We start from the raw sequence: 21791 nt of genomic DNA on the forward strand, positions 1-21791 counted from the left end.
CTTTTGCCCCCACTGCTTCCCTTGGAAGGCTGTTCAAGATGAGATGAAGAATGATGTTGCAGCGAAGGCACAGAACTTGGATTCTGGAGATGAGAGTTCAATTCTTGACTTTGCCAGGCTTCCCAAGTGATCTTGGCCATAACACAATCTCTCAGTGTTTCCAATTCCCATCTGTACAATGGGGATAATGTTAACCCACATGGGTGTTGATAAAATAGTCAATAGTGCTTAAATACAAGAGTGATGGGAACCATTTGAGTAGTAAACAGATGCAGAGAGAAGCATTGGTAAGCACTCAGATAGGAATATACTGATATACTTGAAGCACTGAACATAACATTATTTTCGACTATTCTAATCTTCAGTTTTACTAATGTCCATTCAGGAATGAACTGCTACAAGTTCATTCTTTTTAGAGGTCTAATGCTCACTTTGATCACCTTGGTTGTGTGATGCCTGTTCTGTGGTTCTGTATCCCTTCTGTGACTGCTTCTCCTTTAATTCTTTCCAGGGTGTTGCCAGTCTCTCCACTTGATTGGCTATCCTCTTTTCAAGTCAAAACATTTTTATGCTGATTAATGTCCTAAATCCAACTTTCTTGGTTGCCAAGTTAGGGAACTAGGTCAGAAAATGTATCACGAGTTACAGAGGCCATCCCAAATGACTGCTCCTAAAATCTTTATGATGCTCCTTCTTTATGGAAATGCTGTTTTACTGCTCTGAGCCTGAATCTAGTCTATGGAGGGCCTAAAGCAGGTGTAATCTAGAGTGGGTAAATTCCACATTTGGGGGGAGGAGGAGGAAATATTTCATTGATGGGCTGATTTTAAAATAAAATGACAACTGTCTGAAGCTACTTAACAGTGTATTAGCTGGGTGAAACCTAGTTGTGAGTTGAATAAAACCTCATTCAAACTTATGTTTGAAAGCACCCTTCACAGTAAAACAGTTGGAAGAACCATTTATGTTACCGCATCTAAAACAAGGCCTAATAGAATCTGCCCAGAAACTAGCACTATGTGGGTGGCGGATTCCACTGGATATTGTGACCAGGTGTGTGAGGGAGGGAGGGAAAGCAAAACACAGAGAATGGCAGAGACAAAAAGTAAGAAAGCCAAGTAGGAGCCAGTGATCACAGTGTGACCCTAGAAAAAGCTGGAAAGAGCACTTGTCCTGTAGATACATTGGCTAGGGGCTTGGGGCTGTAAGCTAAGAAACTGCTTTAAGCCTCTATTGACCTGAGAATTAGTTCAGTGACCTGGATATTTGTCAAAGTCAGAAAAATTCCACATAATTTGGTACAATTGTTAGTCTATGCTCAAGAGAAAAGCAGGATTATAATAGCAGTGGCGTTGTAAACCAGGAGAGCGGGCTCAGTAGAGCAGAGGGCCCCCGCTATATCTGGCACTACACAATAACGGTTTTCTCCCCACGTTCATAAGTTTCATGAAAGTTTCACTGTTTTCCAATGAATTTATCTGACTTTCTTTTTGTTAAACAGGGTCGACTCTGTTAACATTGGATTTATTATAGTTTTTAAAGTATCCAACCTTTTAAAGTTTTTGGGATACCAGCCACATAACTTTGTACCTTTGCTCATTTCTCCTTCTCTTACTACTGTTATCACAGTATTCAAATGCATCTTGTTCCACGTTTCAGTCTTTAAGTGTTGTTGCTAGCTTGAGTGTGTTTATTAATTTATGGCTTCTTCATGTTTTTAAGCCTATTAGTCTGAAGTGCTATTGTTACAAGTGCTTATATCTTGAATTTTTTTAAAAAAAGTATTCCTTTGCAAGGTAGTAGAAGGCTTGTAGAGGTGATGTAAGAAATGCACTTAATGCAGTTATGTGCTTTTGCTTCAGTTAGGAACCTACTGCTTGGATTAAATTAGACCTTCCAGCAGTAGAAAAGTAGTGTGTCTACTAGACAATCTACTAGAATTCTTTGAGGAGGTCAACAAGCATGTGGACAAGGGGGATCCAGTGCATATAGTGTACTTAGATTTTCAGAAAGCCTTTGACAAGGTCCCTCACCAAAGGCTCTTAAGCAAAGTAAGCTGTTATGGGAAAAGAGGGAAGGTTCTCTCATGGATTGGTAACTAGTTAAAAGATAGGAAACAAAAGGTAAGAATAAATGGTCAGTTTTCAGAATGGAGAGAAGTAAATAGTGGTGTCCCCCAGAGGTCTGTACTGGGCCCAGTCCTATTCAATATATTCATAAATGATCTGGGAAAAGGGGTAAAAAGTGAGGTGGCAAATTTTGCAGATGATACAAATTTGCTCAAGATAGTTAAGTCCCAGGCAGATTGCAAAGAGCTACAAATGAATCTCTCAAAACTGGGTGACTGGGGAACAAAATGGCAGATAAAATTCAATGTTGATAAATGCAAAGTAATGCACATTGGAAAACATAATCCCAACTATACATATAAAATGATGGGGGTCTAAATTACTGTTACCACTCAAGAAAGAGATCTTGGAGTCCTTGTGGATAGTTCTCTGAAAACATCCATTCAATGTGCAGCGGCAATCAAAAAAGCGATTAGAATGTTTGGCATCATTAAGAAAGGGATAGATAACAAGACAGAAAATATCATATTGCCTCTTTATAAATCCATGGTATGCCCACATCTTGAATACTGTGTACATATGTGGTCGCCCCATCTCAAAAAGATATATTGGAGTTGGAAAAGGTTCAGAAATGGACAATAAAAATAATTAGGGATATGGAATGGGTGCCATATGAGGAGAGATTAATAACATTGGGACTTTTCAGCTTGGAAAAGAGACGATTAATGGGGGATATGATAGAGGTCTATAAAATCATGACTGGTGTGGAGAAAGTAAATAAGGAAGTGTTATTTACTCCTTCTCATAACACAGGAACTAGGGGTCACCAAATGAAATTAATAAACAGCAGGTTTAAAACAAACAAAAGGAAGTATTTTTTCACACAACACACAGTCAACCTGTGGACTCCTTGCCAGAGGATGTTGTGAAGGCCAAGACTATAACCAGGTTAAAAAAAGAACTAGATAAGTTAATGGAGGATAGGTCCAACAATGGCTATTAGCCAAGATGGACAGGGATGGTGTCCGTAGTCTCTGTTGCCAGAAGCTGGGAATGAGCGACAGGGGATGGATTACTTGATGATTACCTGTTCTGAACATCCCCTCTGGGGCATCTGGCATTGGCCACTGTCGGAAGAGAGGATACTGGGCTAGATGGACCTTTGGTCTGAGCCAGTAGGGCCATTCTTATGTTCTTATGTTCTTTCATGTGTATGAAAATATTTGCAATGCACTACAAGCCCCAACTTTTAAACTGCTAGTGATAACTATATTGGCAAATACATAGTAAATACTAAGAGCTGGACTGTAACTCTGCAGCCCCAGTGAGTTCCCCAGGAGCAGGGCAGGAACCAGATTGGGACTCTGATATTCCCAATAGGCTTGCAGCTTTCCTTTTGCTTCAGAGGAAAGTAATCCATACTAACCCTTTTGATGGTCCAGGTTACTTCCCTCCCCTGCAGTAGCTGACATGTATGTACATGGCCATGGCTCTACCTCCTTCCCAGGCTCCTGAGCCAAAGGAGGAATAGAAGTCTGGTGCCAGCTGTTCTCCCTCAGTGCACAGGCTCTGGTGAGGTAGGTAACCTGGGCATGGGCATAAAGGGCTCCTTATGCCTCCTTACTACCCTGTGTGGGTGTACAGAAGGGCAGTCAATTGAGGTCTGTAGAAGTAGTAAAATATTGCTATGTTATATCTTGATCTTTCAGCTGGATTCACATGGGTGGAGTCTCAGTAAAATTAATGGGGTTCAGGATGAGTATAAGGGTATGTCTTCACTACCGGCCGGATAGGCGGGCAGTGATCGAGCCAGCGGGGATTGATTTATCATGTCTAGTCTAGACGTGATAAATCGATCCCGAGCGCTCTTCCATTAATGGGGGAGCGACAGCAGTCGACTCACCACAGTGACGACTACACGGTAAGTAGATCTAAGTACGTTGACTTCAGTTACGTTAGTCACGTAGCTGAAGTTGCGTAACTTAGATCGATCCCCACCCAGTGTAGACCAGGCCTTAGAGTCCTTTCATGAATCCAATGCAGGACTGGAGTCTTAGGGTCAGCTTTCCCATTGCTCTGCACCTTGTGATGTCATTCACCAAGTGAATTCAAAATGGATGTAGAAGAACACCTAGTCATAATGGTAGCATTTTACACCACCTTTACACCATTGTAAATGACCATGCAAGGTGCAGAGCAATGGAGAAACAGGCCTTTAGTTCTCTCAGTGAAATTTCTTACTTAAATTATCAATCATTAACTATTTGCTGAGCTCTCTACTTGCTAGGATGCCACATCTTTTACTCTGGCTTTCAAAAAGAGGGGAAAAACATACATTTGGAGACTACATAAAGGTAACTCAGGACTTAGAGCTGCTAAAACCTACTGCAAAGTATATTTGTTATGACCAGGAGTAGTTCCATTGACTATGCATGCTAGTATGTGTTTGCTGAATTAAGCCCTGCAACGCCATGTAGAAAATGTATCAAATACACAGTGAAAATTAGATAGTAAGGAACCCTTTTTTTAACCACTTACACTTCCTGTACAGGGGGTTGGGATGTCAGTTATAAAATACAAATCACATAGTGTAAGTTGTTCATATAACACTTATAATGATTATATTCATCACCATTGCTTATCATACGAAGGACCATCCAAGACTAGCTGAGAGGAGAGCAAGTCTGCAACAAAAAGTTAGATGGAGGAAAAACAAACATTCCCTGTAAAGTTAGGTATGGAAATTAAAGCTGCCTCCAGGCACCTCACACAACTGGCACTTCCTTACATGCAACAATCAAACAGAATAATTTCTTACTTACCAACATTTAATGTTTCATCTCTGCTTAAACTTACATGTACTGAACAAATAGTACCTGATTAAGCTGATAAGAGGCTCAGATCGACATCATGATATTTGCTTTGCAATGCTGTGTTGCCTGAAAGAAATACTGAAGGGGCTCATTTGCATACAAGAGCCAGATATGCAGCTATGTGCATCTGCCCTTTATCCAGCTCTGAATACAGCTGTCCTAGGAAACCTTTAACATCCTTTTTCATGCTCATTATGTTCCAGATCCTGCACCATGCAAGGATTAAGACCTCAAATTGTGCAGTAAATACAAACATATAACATTGACAATTTAGGGCAGATTTTGAACCCTCTACTCACATTGGCGACCAGTCTCTCAAAGAAGTAGCCCCATTAATTTCAATGGAAACCGAATCACAATATTATAATCATTACAATAATTGAAATGAAGTGCTATTAAAGGATGTTTTCTAATTTCTGTATAGCTTTGGCTCAGCTTCCTTGTGAAAATTAAAAAACAAACAACCCTTTTATCTTTAACAACACTGTCTTCTCTTGTCCTATTGCATGAGTCTTTTCTTATTCACTGCATAAATCTCTCATTGGAGGAAAAACAAACATTTACAGTCAAAAAATTATTGAGCTCCGCAGTATGCAGTGAAGTCCCTACTTTTGCAATGTCAATGTGTTTTTTCTCCCTTTTATACATTTTTAATATCCATCACCATGCTAAGTGCTCAGAATGAATTTATGAAATGAACTACTTTAAGTTTGAAAAGAGAGACATGAGTGCAAAGTGGGCACCAGGGTCAGCATCATATAATCTATTGGAAGACAAGAATACACAGAGGTAAGAAATCTTATGAAAAGAGGCCTCAAACGTTTGGTCTTTTGCTTTGGAGTACAGCTATCATACACCCAAAAGTCTTGCTTGAATTGTTTAACCTTGCACTTTTTTAGCAGAGTAATAGACCCTCACTTTTTTGTTGACTATCTTGGGAGCACACAATGGAGTACTATATGATTATTTACCTTTCAAATAACTTCATTGGACTCATTGTGGTTTCTCTCAAAGGCATACACAGCTACCAGAAATATAATATGGAACTTGTAGGAAAAAAAGGAAGACCCATCCATCTGTGAGCATAATATTTCACTTATCTGTTTCTCAACATATTTTTTGGTATTTGAGAACATCTGAATGGACAGATGGAATAGCAGCAGCATCACCCGCTATGGCAAAGACAGGCACAGAGCGTAGCTAAGTAAATTGTTCGATGTTGCATTTTTTACATCTCAGTGAAAAAGAGCAAAATATGAGAGAGAGAGAGAGGGGAAATAGCAAAAGAAATATAATGAACATTTTACTGGGCACTTCTGTAAACTTCATTAAATGCACTTCTGGTATGGGCCAGTACTGTAAGGAAAGACCTGAATGCACCTTGAATGACATGAAGTCAGAAAACCTGGCACTGGCACTTCTCTATGTCCAAATGGCTAGTGATCTTTGGCAATCCCAGTGCCCTCATGTGCCAAGATCCACAAAAATGATGGCATAACAACCTGCTCAAAACTGGCCTGAGGCAATGCTTCACTGTCTATTTACCTTGAAACAAGAGAAAATATTGGCAGTGTTGTTATCAATTCCAGGGATGACCAAGCAGTAGCATAAACATGTATGTAAGCTGCTTGATTTAAAGTAACCTGCCCAACACCTGTTGATAATATGGACTGCAGTTGAATTATCTGACCAAGAAAGAACCCATTTATTCCTGAATCTTTCGACACATAATTACCACCAAAATTAGCAGAAATTCTAAGAAAATAATATCCCTTTACTGACCAACAGAACTCCCAGTGAGAGGTACACATCAATCCCCCACTGAAAAACACACAGAACCTGAACTGGGCCAGCAGAGATATCTGAGCGAACCTTAATATCTGCCTCCAAAATCTATTCTGTCTGCCAGAATGAAATGCCACTGAAAGCAGGAGGCAAGAATTGCTGCTCGCCCAGTAGATAATCCTGCAGTCTCCTTGTTAATCAAATAGAATAGTGTGGCCATCTGGCACCAGGTGTGGCTGCTGCCAAGTGAGAACAGAAGATACATGCTAGGACAAAGACACAAAACATAACATTCAAGCATCCATTTAAAAACTAGCTGTTTCAGGAGCCCAAGGCAGTCATCCTTAAGCACCAGAGGTTTTTGACTAAGGGCTTTTCTTCACTGCAACAGTTAGCTGCAGGGCCGCCCAGAGGGGGGGCAAGTGGGGCAATTTGCCCCAGGCCCCAGGCCCCGCAGGGGCCCCCACGAGAGTTTTTCGGGGCCCCTGGAGCGGGGTCCTTCACTCGCTCCCGGGCCCCCGGAGCTTCTTCCGCTCCGGGTCTTCGGCTGCAATTTGGTGGCGGGAGGTCCTTCCGCTTCGGGACCCGCCACCGAATTGCCCTGAAGACCCGCGGCGGGGAGTCCTTCCGGCCGGGACCCGCCGCCGAAGACCCCAGGCCCCCTGAATCCTCTGGACGGCCCTGGTTAGCTGAAGTTAGTACACTTGAGTTACTCCACTTGAGCTAGCCTAGCTTAAGTGAGAACAGAGTGAGAGTGACCACATTGTGAAACAACATTCTTGCTACACAAAGTGGTAGGAATGAAGCCGAAAAAAATGTTGTAACTCCAGCTGCTGCATGCCCACTGCATTTCTAGCTAATGCATCAACCTTAGCACCGGACAGGCTAGCTGGCTCAAGCTTAAAGCCCCACTTAATTCGAGCTAGAGATTTTTGTGGGTGGATGGGAGTTGGGTTATGGGGCAAACCTGGAGTTATAGCTCAAGCAGCAATGTAGTGAAGACAAGACCTTAAAGTAATACACTGTCTGCCATACCCAATTCATTCTCAAAGTAAGCAAGACAGTCTTACTGTCCAAGTTGCCAGCTGGTCATCCCAGCCAGGCCCTGCACAAGGATGAAGAAAGCAGGGAAGAGGAAAAGTGGTTTCCTATATCAGAAATAGTTGCTATCCTCCCTCTCCCCCTACAGAAGTAGAGAAGGGAGACACTAGGTCCAGAGGAAATAGCAGCTGTCCAGGTGATCACAACAGCAGCACACACTTATGGGGCTCCCTACAGAGCTGACTCACTCTAGCCTCAGTCTCATCCCCTCATGTGAGGAACAGAGGGTTGCTTTCCCCTCCCCCGTCCAGCAGATACTCACCAGGCAGTGAAATAGGGCCAGAGACAGATTCCACTCAACCTGCTGGATTCAGAACTATTGCAGCTGCCCCTATTTCATTCCCCACAAGAGGGTCATGACTGCAGGATCTGGAGCACAAAGTACCTGAGACTGGTGGATACCTCCAGGGCTGTGCTAGGGTAGCTGCGACCTGTCCCATTGGGAAGCTCCTAGAGTTACTGTGGCTCCCACTTCTGCTGCCACCACCCTCAGGGCCTCCATTAGGGAAGCACTGGCAGACCTAGGGCCTGAACTGGCTGGCTGGCTGAGGAGATCCAAGGGAATTCCTTGGGATTTGGTCCAAGTCAGCACCACCATGTCTACCCACTGAAGCATAGCAAGGCATCCTGCACCAGAGGGCAGAAGTAGAATGACTTCTTCCCTCCAGCCAGGATACGATGACCTTCATCCACTATGGGGCAAAGGGAGAGGGAGATTCAGAAGGCAGGGAGGAGCTGGCCTACTGGAAGAGGGTGATGGGACATTGGCTGAAAACCTCCCCTTTCAGGCTAGCTGAAGCCCCAATGAGGCAGGATAGGCTTTCTGAGGAGACAGGAGGGAAACCTGGTTACTGTTGTGAGCCATACTGTAAATGTTTGTTTTAATGTTTAATTTTAATAAGGTAGCATTGTGTTTGGTTAGCTCATGTATTTGTTTTAGTTGCGCTGCCAGCGTGTGTTTGTCTTTCGGGATTAAAAGTGTAATTGGTTTGACTGTTTGCAGTTTGTTTAAAGTACAGTTAGATTTGAAAGTTTGTTCCATTTACATTTCAAGTGCTATGTGTGGGTACATGAGGGCGTGTGGGTACGTCTGTGAATGTAGGTTTTCACTGTGACTGTAGCGCAACTTTTCCCCTCCCATTCTTGCTGCAGTTGTGTGTGTGTGTGTGTTGTTGGTTTTTTGCCCTTGTCTATTCATTTATCCACCTGGTACTTGTATAGTTATTCCATATCTGAGGGAAAATTGCTGATTTTGTTTGGCCTCCGGCATACAGTCTCTACAATATCTTTATTTCTTTTTATATCTAGTACAGTTCAGAATACTGTGGCAGTTGTGACTGAAGATTCAAGGCAAAAAGACAGCTGAAGTTGTATGGGCAATACGATGGGCTACATTTTCAACTGTTATATGGGATTTTTAGTTGCAGGATTCCCATTGATTTTAACAGCTAAAATACTATTCAATATTTTGAAATTTTTCATGTTGCATATCCTTGAACTTCTATTTTTCATGACAAACACATTGAAAAGCAGGGCCTTGGATGTGGAGTTCATGCTAGAACAAAATTTGTATCATTAGAAGGATGAGAACTCATTGAGGCAAATAGGTGAAATGAGATAGTGTGTGGTGTATGAGTTGGAAGAAAGAAGAACAATTTAACGAGGAAGAAGCCTCTCATGAACTATAAAAGGTATTAAATAGGCTATGTACAGAGGCAAATTTAGCAGATATGGTTTTGGCTCACATTATGTGCAGCTGCGAGGTACATTATAGTACAAAAGGTCAGTGTGTGACTGTGGATCTTTGTGCAGTTTTATAATATAGAAAAAACAATGCAAAAGGGAAAAAAAAATTCTCAGAAAGTGGAGTATAGCAAATTAATCAGACCTTCACAAATGTTGTTGGGAAAAAGGTTTCCTACAACATACACCTCACTTATAAACAAAGTTATAGCTCTTGATTGTTATATGCATATATGAAACTCATTTGCATTAAGGGCTAGTCTCATTATTTATTACTATAGCAAAAGGAAAGTGGGCTGTGTGGAGAATTTAAAATGTTATGGGAAGGAAGGAATGGAAACTACCAGTCATGATGGAAGATATTTTTGTAACAGACTCCTGGATGGATAGAGTATAAGATGTAGTAAGGCTGGGTTTATATTAATATTGAAAATTTGAAGGGATTATAGAGACAGTCATCTAGGTCAGATACTGGGAAAATTGCTAAAAGCATGGCCATACTAGATCAGACCAATGGTCCATTTAGCCCACTATCCTATCTTTTGACAATAACCAATGTCAGATGCATCAAAGGGAATGAAAAGTACAAGTCAATTATTAAGTGATCCATCCCCTGTCATCCAGTCCTAGCATCTGGCTGTCAGAGGCTTAGCAACACCCAGAGTATGAGGTTGTGTCCTTGACCATGTTGGCTAATAGCCATTGATGGACTTATCCTCCATGAACTTATTTAATTCTTTTTTGAACCCAGTTATAGTTTTGGCCTTCACAACATCCCCTGGCAGCAAGTTCCACAGGTGGACTGTGCATTGTGTGAAGAAATACTTCCTTTAGTTTGATTTAAATCCACTGCCTATTAATTTCATTGGGTGACCCCCTGGAAGAAAATATGAAAGATCTTCTGAAACCGAAATCTCTGGTAGCTCAGAGTCCTTTACTGCAGTCATCTTCTTCAAAATACAAAAACCGGTAGATCTGAGACAAAAATGGTTTCACTGGAAAACTTGATTAAACTTTAATCTGAAACAAATTGCTTGCTTGCATGATTCATCTGGAGCAAAGTTTGTGTAGGGTGAAGAGAGGCACACCCAAACAAATAGATTTACTTGATGAATGGCAATGAGATAAAGCTGTGTTAATTACAAGGCAATCTCAGATGGATGAATTGAGATGGTGTTGGAGAATCAGATCAGAAACAAAAATATCTGGTGAGTTGGCATCCACTGCCAACTGGAGAGGAAAGCTCCTGATCCCATTGCATACATGGAATATGTGATTGCCTCAATACTCGAAACAGAAGTGTAAGATGACCACATCAATGACATATAGTAGAAATCTGCAAAGTTTCTGTGAGAGATATGGTTTTGAAACTCAACTGGAGCACAAATTTTGCCATGATCTGGAAGCTGACAGTAACCAGGAAAAAGAGACTTATCATTTGAAGGAAACAACATTCTAAACTTTCCTTTTCTCAGCCTAGCAACACAGAAGATAACGGGTGTGGGTGAAACCTGCTTTCACAAAGAAAATGTGGAGGTAGCAGGGGCAAATTACGGCATAGGTGCTATAAGCCTGTACTTAAGGGGAAAGTTTAGCTATCCACCAAGTCAAATAAAATTAATTTCTGGATTGTTTTGGCCAATGTATCAAAAATGTTTTTCACACATAACTGTTGTTTTTCCTTTCAACATAGCAGACAAAATTACGGCTGTAACACCATTGTACTCCATGGAATTACACCAGGGATGAACTTGGTCTAAATTATTTAAGTAAAAAGATACAACAACGTACCATTACTCAGTAAATATATTTTGGGAAAGGACCATGCAGTAATCTTATGTAATATTTTGAATATTGCTGAACTACCTAAATGTGTGATTTCTAACACGAAAATAAAAGAAACCAACAAAAGTGCAACTGAACTTTGCCAGCAGAACAAAATAACACCATCGTAATGGTAATGCTATGGTGTATTTACATACCCAACAAGAGAAAATGACAGTCTTATAGTTGTTTACCAGGGCTGTCAGGGATTCTCTTTTTATTAAATATGTTTATTATTATTTTTAATAGAGACTCAAGGAACTGAAACAGAGGGAGTTTGCTCGAAATGTAGCTTCCAAGTCAAGAAAAGATGAAAGGAAACAGGAAAAGGCCCTCCAACGTTTGCACAAGTTAGCTGAACTGAGGAAAGAGGCAGCATGGTGAGTGAATAACTACTGAAATGGAAAAAGCAGTGGAAAAATAACCCCCAAACTATTAGTTGGGGTTGTGGGACACGTAACTGTTAAGATCCTGAGCCCAGAACAAGATGCACATATTTTTATGGCAAGCTCTAAGCTGTATGTATGCAGTAATTTGAGCTGGCACTATGTGAAGAAATAAATGTTTAACGTTACTTTTTTAGTGGAGCTAAAATGACATGTATTTTTAGTTAAAAATATGTTCCATATATATTTCATAAAGCCAGGCACAGTGTTGAAAGCATTAGTGAACTAGGTCAAGCATTTGAAGCTTGGCATTATTTTATTGATGAGGAAAGGATACACTCTATCTTTCCTGGATGTAACAAATCTGTGTGACTTAGAGTTTGAACTGCTCACCTGGGAATGCATCAGGAAATCTAGTTTAAAATTTAAATAGCTAGAGAAACTATATAAGGGAATACCTTAAAAGAAAATGTTCCTTTTCCTGAACCCATCAGGGTGCATAGTCTAACCATAACAATCACATCTCACCAGATGTATATTCTCTATTGAATCTGGAAATATATTTCTAGTTGATATTGATATTTCTTAGTTTGAAGTGACAGCCTTTTAACCAAAAAATTACATGCTTATGAAACAGACAACTCAGTGTAAAAGAATTTGAACCACTTTCAGTTTGCTCCAACATAGATCTAACAATCACAGAAAAAATTAGTCGGTGGTTAATCTGTAAATGGAATGTTTATTCAGATGTTGTCTATGGTGAGACCTGCATCTCACTCGGTGAACTGCCACATTATTCAATTGAATGTGAGGTCTATAGTTTTCTGTTAAAAATTGGTAACGTGTATGTTGCACGACATATTGAAACAAAGTCCATCTAAACAAGTGGGCATGTCCTGCATGCAGGTAGGTGTGTATGGAATGAACAGTACAGTCATACATTTTGTAATTTCTTTGAGGCAACATATATATATTAACGAGAAGTGGCAGGTTTTTTCACTACTGTATCAAGGCTTTGCAACCTTTAAACAACACACAGCTAAATCCTTCTCCCTAACTCCCCATGCTGTGTTAGTGATAATACAGAATGGCATAGCTATTAATGGTATACAGCAGATAGGATGAAAGACAATGGAGCATCTAGTGTATATACTGAGTTGAAATTGCTAGTTGGACTCCTGGGATAGTGTATGCATCTAGATATGGCTATAAATGCTTAAGAAGCACAATTCAGGAGTGTTACTTGCTACATCAGAAAAAAGGCAAACATATCTGTTAAAGTCTGACTATAATGTGAAAAGTGACTGTTTAAAATGACACTGAGATTCCATATTTATTCTATCTCAATGACTTGCATATTGAACTTGATTTGTTTACAAGCAAAAATTCTAACTACTAGCTTTATAAACTCATGTGATCTGAAAATTCTCTACAATTCATGTCCAGTAATATGAATTCTGCAATCAGAAATTAGCTTTTTATGTTTTTATTTATGGTACATAAGTCCAGCTTGCACATCCATACTGTATTGACTCTTTCTAATGCTAACATAGTAAGTACCTCATTTTGTCAATAAGCTAATATACGTGTTGGAATAAAGACATATAGGTCCAAACTCCTTAACTGTGCCAAAATATTTGCAAGTGCATACATGTTGTGAGAACAAAAAACATGTTTTCTAGCAAAATTGGCACTTACATATGTAAAATGGATGAACTTATAAACTTTACTGACAGAATTAAAGATCATTGAAAATGTAGATGAAAAGGAACAGATATAGTTAAGAGGTTGATGTTATTTTTGCAGTTACTTTTCTGATAGATAGATCTGTTGATTCCCATATATTGTTCTAAGTAACTGAGAGTAGGTTCAAAAGCAGCATTAAAATTAGTATAATTTCAACTAAATGAAAACCTTATTAAAATATTTAATTGACAAAATAGAATGCAATGTACATTTTAGGACTAGGAGAGTAAAGAATCTGATCTAGCCTTATGGATTAATACCACTGGCTCATGGTGGGGGTGATCCTGTGTGTCAGGAATAGAGCAGTGAGCTGCCAATTAATGTGTTTTTAAATTAGTATCCAAAACTACAGCAAACACTTTTCATGAAAATAAATTGTGGAAAACCCAATTTTCTGTCTAAAACAGAACACTTTCGACCAGCCCTAACTCCTCTAATGTGTTCTACTTCAGGTGGGCTTTGAGGAATTTTCAAAATATTCAGCTAGTGCAGAAGCAAGGATCAGTCCTTCCCAGGAGGGCAGATTGACATGAATGTGTAATCCCTGTGTTCCATGCTCTCCAATGGCACACACTATTGAGTTCTGCCTGTAGTTCAGATATTAGTAACAATCTGTAAAGGCATATATAGTTTGGGATACAGTTAGTCTGCTGTGATGTCTTAGTTGTTAGTCTTAATTTGGCAGCTAGCCAGTCATTCTCAGATGAGTGCTCCCATCTCTGGAAACTGTTCCTCTGAAATGTCCATCAAATGCTGAATTTGGAAAACTTCAGGCAGTGGCACCAATTCAGATTTTTTTTGGAGGGAGGAAAAATTCTGATCCCTGCCACCTCTCCCCCAAGCAAGGCCCCTGCTCGTTGCCTGCTCTCCCACAGGGACCCAGGCCTCCCTCAGCCAGTTGCCGCCAGGAGTCAAGTTCTTGGCTGACTCCCCTGTGCTCCACTGTAGAAGAACAGACTCTCCATGCTCCACATCACAACATCATTTGGCCTGGTTGACCCTCCATCTAGACAGAAGGGTGGCCAGGCCAAATTTGAATGGTCCAATCCCATGCACCAGGTTGCAAACACCACTCACTGACATATGGTCAAGTTGCTTCTCTGTCTGATTTAGTGTGGAACCACTGCTTAAAAGTGGTTGAGTCATGGCCGCTCTACTCCTGGGCTTTGCAGCCTATGGAACTTAGAGCAAGTGCAAAACTCTTTGAGGAAGGGGGTTTGCCTCTTCCCCTTACCTTCCTAACTGTTGTCACTGAAGTTAGATCATATTGTAAAGCCACTTTTTAGTGAGGTTGGTAACAAACATATTTTTGGCTTTGTTTCCATTCTGTTTTTTGTCAAATGCTTTTTCTGTTTTGAGGGGATGATGTTTATATGAAGGGTAGGACTGTGTCTGAATGTTGTGTTCTGTCTGTATGTAATAATTATTGTATTATTGTTCTTATAGGGGCTATGCAAGGCAGTAAATAATTTTTTTTTTTTTTTTTTGCTAATATTAGCTAGGTTAGGCTAATAAAAGAAGTCAAAACTTATTTCTGTGAAAGAGCTATTCTAAAGGTATTTTCAACCTATCTGTAGTCAGGTAACACAGGAATTCTCTCAGGTGAAACCCCTTTTTTGTGAGATACCCACCCCAATTTCCAGCCAAAATAGATTAAACACAGATAGACATCCATGCTTCTGGATGATTACCTGTATTGAATCTGTGAAGGTTTTCAGGTTTTTCCATCTTTACTTCAAATATGTCAGTTTGATTTTTCAGTTAAAAAAAAATTGTGAAAGATAGGCCTTTACTGGCTGAGTTTCAAAAGTAGCATGACTTATGGTAATGCAGAAATTCCCAAATTGTGGTCTGTAGACTACTGGTGCTCTGTTGGCTTGTCTCTTTGCTTCTTGTTGAGTCAAACTGAACAGATGGGATGAGGAGACAAAATCAAGAACAAAAGTAGACAGTGTGATTAATTTTTTTCATGAAAGATAAATCACTTATTGCACTAGGGTCAGCTGAAAGTACATAAACACTTACCTAATCTTATTTTTTTGCATGTAAGAATTTGGTAAGGTTTTCACAGTTATGTTTGTGATCGCAGATAGGAGGAGAGGTTGACTGGGTGGTCACATATGGATGGGGAGGCAGTCTCTGTGAGAGGGAGGTGATTTATGAGACATGCTCTGTCCTACTATAGTCTGCAGTAGGAAGAAGTTTGAAAGCCCCTGCTGTAATGTAGTCTTGTTTTGGAGCTATTGATTTAGAATAGTTAACCTGTTCCCCTAGAAATCTTTGTGGAAACAAATGTAACACAATGTTATGGAAATAATAGTACAATCGGAATGCAGTAACTCTGAACATCTAATTTCTTTGAAGTGTACTTATGGAAGGTTTTGTTTTGTTTTTTAGTGCTCCTGGGAGTGGTCCCATGTTCAAGTCCACTACAGTTACTGTGAGAGATAATTTCCATGAAATTCCACAAAGTACTATCATAGACTCTTCTAACAAACAACAAAATTTCAATTGTACATTAATGCACAATGCACAGAATGCAAAAGAAGTTACTTCTAGTGCTTTTTCTGCTTCTGAAAGCGCAAGTAATAACAAATCTGACACTCACAAACTTGGGGATCAAGTACAAGGAGCCCATGGACATAAAATAGGATTCTCTTTTGCTTTTCCTAAGAAAGCATCAGTGAAGTTGGAGTCCTCAGCTGCTGTTTTCTATGAATATAATGATGAAACATCTAGTGAACATGGATTTAGCAGAAGAAGTAGATTTGTTCCAGGAGCTTGTAATTTTCAGTTTCCATCAGCAACAGAAATAGTTTTGTGCTCTGAGGAGAAACAAAACTACATTCACCCACTGATGGAAAAAGGTACTGGCATAGCAGAAGCTTCTGAAGTTCAGGAGTCAAAAGAACTATCCAGTAAAGAGAATAATATAATACTAGATAATACAGTATTAGTTCCTGCTGATTCTCATTTGAAACAACCTGTGTCTTGTGATTTGGATGGCTATTGTGTTGATGTCAGTTCAACAACATTACGAGATCAATCACTGTCCACAGTTGCCGTTAATAATCAGGCGCTACACGTAGAAAGTCACAGTTCTGAGAGGTTGGGAAAGAAATCCCCAGCTCTTGATATCACTGATGATTGCTTACCTTTGCAAGATATCACAGAGGAAAATGATAAATACATTAATAGTGAGTCATCCACAACTGAAGCAGAAATTAAAAAACTTGGGTCTGATGTACATATGTCATCAAATTCTGAAGGGGAGAGTACAGCCTTACAAAACAAACAAGAGACACATAAAAGACCTTGTGAACCATTTGTTCCTGTTCTGAGCAAACATGGATCGTCTGTTCTTCAGTGGCCCTCTGAAATGTTAATTTACACAAATACAGAACCATCCATTTCATATAGCTGTAATCCTTTATGTTTTGACTTCAAGTCATCAAGAGCAAGTGACTGCATGGAGAAAACTAAACATCAGTCAAATGTACCTCATTCTCATCACAAAACTGAGTCGAACCAGAGTCTTGTTTTAGATGACACAGGTAAATCTATTTCAGAATGTGCTGATTACAAAACAGAAATTAATAAAAATGCGTGTGAGCAAGCAACATCACTTATAACAGATGTTTCGTTAGCTAAAAGCTGTGAACCTGCAACAAATCAAGATAAAATGTGCTTGGATGCCTCTTTCAGGACTGGAAAAATAGAAAAATACCACATTTCCAAAAGCCATATACGACAGGACACCATGATAGATGATAAACACAACAAAGTCTGGAACAAAGAAACTCACAAAAGATGGTTTCACAAAAATAGGAAAAGGAAAAGAAGGAGAAAATTATGTCATCACCATCATGAGGAAACAGCAAAGGCAGATGCTGAAGTTTCTTCAACAGCTGAACAGGAAATTAATTATGTCAATGAAGAAAAACATCAGCACCTTCAGAATACTTCAGGGAAGTGCAGAGATGAAATTGGAAGCATATGGTTAGCTGCAGAGCAGTTACAACAGTCATGTCAAAAACTTGGCATTGAAAACAGCGCTCACAAAAGAACCATGTCCACATCAACACACATACATGGTGACAAAGGCCCATGTGGGACTTGGAACACAAAAAATAGCGATGACCACTGCATTGACTCTGAACCTCTGCACAGAAAGTACAAAGCAAACCCTCATAGGCAATCAAAACAACTGACTTTGAATTCGGGAAGACATAACTTAATGTATTCTAGAACATTATGTAGCTGTAAGGTCAGAAGAGCTAGCTGTAGCCCAGATCATAAATGTTTGGAAAAATGTACAAGTCAAAGCCAGTCCATCAAGAGAGCCTACAACTTTCTGACTGATGAGCCAGAAAGATCCCATCGAAAGCGAAGACAACATACATATTCTTGTTCATCAGATGAAAGTTCATGTAGACAAGCATTTTTATCAGAAGAGTATCTCAGGCAAACAAGTAATTTAGCTGCACATTGTAAGCCTAAAAGGAAAAGAAGGAGAAAAAGATCTAGAACCCATCACATATTTGTCAACAAAGAACCAAGAAGAAATGAAAACCATAGACCTTCCAGAGGCAATTCTACATTAAATATTTTGGGAGAACTGTTAACTCAAGAAAATATACAACAAACAAAAACTCAACCCATAAAAGATTATACAGAAAATGTGGTGCAAACAACACAGCTCGTAGAAAACAAGTTCACTCTACAATCTGATTGTTTACTTTTATCAGAAAGTAACAAGTCAACAGAGTGTTCAGCAGTGGAGAGCTCTCCAAGTACATTTTTGGAGGACTTCACGCATTCCTCTGCTTCTGTTATTGAACATAGTATTCTGACAACTGCAACACCAGAGAACAAGCTAGAAGAAGAAAAGAAACATGAAAATGTAAGGGCTCGTAAAAGTCAAGTTCCTTATAAAGTGCCCAGTATTGACAGAAATGTGGAACAAACTCCTCGTAAATCATATCTATGCCAATATGAAGTAGCAGAGACCATACCACAAGAAAAAATAAATGACGCAACCAGTGAATGGCTGCGGTATAATTCAGGCACATTTAACAGCCCTCCACCTTTGTCATTCAAAGAAGCACATACAAATAGTCATACCTTTTTAACCACTGAACAGATACTTGCCCCATTTATGTTGGCTGATCAGACATTGATATTTCCCCCAGAAAACCATGGAAAATTCAAAGACTTGCAATGTGAAGCCTATCAGCAGCTCATGCAGCAAAACATGCTGGCAAACAAGGTGAAGTTTGCCTTTCCTCCCACTGTAATCCAACCTTCTAATTCTCCTCTGCAGCCTTTGCCCTTGCAGCAGCCATTATGTTCTACCTCTGTAACCTCAATCCATCACACTGTTTTACAGCAGCATGCTGCCGCTGCTGCCTCTGCAAGTACATTTAAGGTTCTCCAGCCTCACCAACAGTTTCTTTCACAGGTCCCAACCCTTTCAAGAACACCTTTACCTCATCTCGCAGTAGGACCTAGACTTTGTCCAGGAACCCACACAACTTTTGTTGCTCCACCACAATTGCCACTAATTCCAACTTCTGTCCTTCATCCGAGTCACCTGGCTTTCCCCCCATTACCTCATGCATTGTTTCCTTCGCTCCTTTCACCGCACCCAGCTGTCATTCCATTGCAGCCCCTCTTCTAGGTCAAGTTTTCAACAATCAAAATGGAAAGAGTTGTCTCCAAATGAACATACTGCTATATGTAAGCACTCATCAGTTTTGACAAATGGTTCTTTAAGTGACTGGGATAAACTGGTTAAAATGCCTCATTAATTTTGAATCATTTACTATAAGTGTAACAATGCAAATATGTATGTAAAGTTCAGCTCCATAATATAACTAAAGCACTGAATAGTCTGATACTAATATGAACTATAAATATATGAAAATCATCTTAGAATATGTATAATGTATATAAAATATATTTATAGTATTGTAATTTATGTTGTAAAGTATGCTCCTTTTGTTTTTTTAATCTTTGTGAACTTGCACCTATTTAATGTTTAGACAAAGCTGATGCACTGTTTTGTACTATGTTTCTTGAAACTGTAAATCTAGTGACAAACTATCTCTTGCAATAAATTTTTTGTTAACTATTTAAGTATATCAAAAATCATTCATTGTAAGCCTCACAGATGATGGGTTTCAGCACTTGAATAACATAGTCTACTCCTGCTATGTTTGGATAATCAGCTTTCCTATCATTCAATGATTTATCACCAAGCTCAGAGGCTAACGCCTTAAGGGTAACTGTCTTACCAAGCCAGGGACAAAGGGTAATAGATCTATTTGTGTTAGCAGTTTGATGTCACTGAGACAAATTTTGTCTACTTGTAGTATGCGGACAAACTACTGACTGTTTGAGATGCTCTCTTTTCTATTAAACCAAAACCAACTCTTTTAAAGTAACATAAATAACATGGGGAAAAAAGCAAGGACATTTGGAGTAAACTGCATTTAGCTTCTTCAGCATAAATAGCACTACATTTCCCGCCAGATGTCATCCACATCTGCACATATGCGTGATTGAAACCACCAAAGTTGTTTTGCCATTTTGCTTCTGCAAAACCCACATTTCTACATGGAAATGGAATAGCTGGTCATGCAACCTGCAGTGCAGGGGAGCAAGGGGGGTGCCCTTTTTGTGAGTGCAATTTATTTTATGCCTAAAAATAGGCACATTTAAATGGTGATCAATTCAGAAAATTTAGCCAAATAATTACATTGTTCAGAAAATTTAGCCAAATAATTACATTGTTCCCTTGGTGGACACATAGCTCATGTTTACCTCAGTGGGAGACAAACAAGCATATCAGAAGGGAGAATGTTGCCACTTGTGTATCATTTCATGTGATAAGTGGAAATGGCAAGGATATTTAGGCGTATTTGAACTGAGGAAAGTTACAACCCTGACTAGGAATTTCCAATCTTTTAAGCGGTTGAATCAAACCCTTACTATCACATTAACAGTTTTGTCTGAATGTTTTCATATTGTATGGTTCTAGAGCATTTTGTCAAATATATATATATATAAATTGGTTCTAAAGCATTTTGTCAAATATATATATAAATTGGTCCTTCTGACATTCCTCTCTACTACCCCAACCCCCTTATTTAGGTCTGATCTGATCCAACTCTCATATAAATCAATGGGAAACTTTCTGTTGGCATTACTGGAGTTGGATTAGGTCCATAATGATGACACAGCCCTAAATGTATATGGCCCTAGCCCAGCAACACTTTTTCACATGACCAGTCCCATTCACTGTAAATGGGACTAGTCACGTGGATAAAGAAGAGGGTGGTAGTAGCATACCCTCTTGTAATAAAATGTAAGGGATAATTTTGAAATTCATGTTGGCTTCCTTTCTTCATTTATATGATTATGATAAAATTAAGTAAAAGTGAAGCTCAAGGAAAGATAATTTTTGAAGGATATATTAAATAATTAATACCAACTTCACTCTTAAGAGAGAGTAAAATGGTATAAATATATTGTTATATTTGCCATCTATAATACTAAAACTTACCTCTGCCAATAAAGCAAATTTTAATATCATATTACATTCAAAAGCCACCTCAATCACTTTCAAATACAATTTTAAAGCTCTGGGTACACATATTTTACTTGTTCCAACATCTTGCAGGTATAGTACCATTGTAAAGAGGAAAACTATGTTACTGTGCTAAAGGCTGGTACAAAGGAGCACGTTGATGGCCTGGTTTTCCAAGAGGCTGAGAGGTCACACATGGGTTTGTGGTAACGGGTGCTGCAGGTGCTGAGCAACTTTGAAAATCTAACTAAAAGATTTGTTGTTTTTTAGTTTTCGTCCCTCCAGTTTGTGGTTTTATGCCTAATTTTGTTTAATCTGGTATATGAAAAGGCTAGTTTAACAGCTAATGTTTTTTATGTTATGTGTGTGAAACGTATTTTTCCTGCTTTAATGGTTTTAGACTAATTTCTGATTTAAGTAACAATTTATATTTAACACATTGTTTAGGAAAGGTTAGGGGCAAAATAGCAATTTTATAACATTACAATTAGAAAATAATAAGATACTGTGGAAAACAATTATGTACAGTTTTATTAACAAGTTTTATGTTGCAGCTAGTCAAAATTTCCCAAATTTCAAATTTTCAACAAACATTTTCATCTAAAAATCATTTTTTGTTTTAAAAAATGTGCAACAAATTTTTCTACTAGTTCTATTTTATACTTTGGATTTT

The 21791-nt window shown here is 39.1% G+C and overlaps 1 protein-coding gene across 1 annotated transcript in view; it reads left to right on the forward strand.

Moving 5' to 3' along the window:
* ZNF804A (zinc finger protein 804A) overlaps nucleotides 1-19207 on the forward strand; it is a 228522-nt gene extending 209315 nt beyond the window's left edge. The window contains exons 3-4 of the mRNA XM_065413818.1: nucleotides 11645-11775; nucleotides 15925-19207. Coding sequence (XP_065269890.1) covers nucleotides 11645-11775; nucleotides 15925-19207 — 3414 coding nt within the window. The remainder of the gene's footprint in view (nucleotides 1-11644; nucleotides 11776-15924) is intronic.
* Nucleotides 19208-21791: the final 2584 nt, after the last annotated feature.

The sequence above is a fragment of the Emys orbicularis genome, chromosome 11 (assembly GCF_028017835.1).
Source record: "Emys orbicularis isolate rEmyOrb1 chromosome 11, rEmyOrb1.hap1, whole genome shotgun sequence".
Lineage (NCBI taxonomy): Eukaryota > Metazoa > Chordata > Testudines > Emydidae > Emys > Emys orbicularis.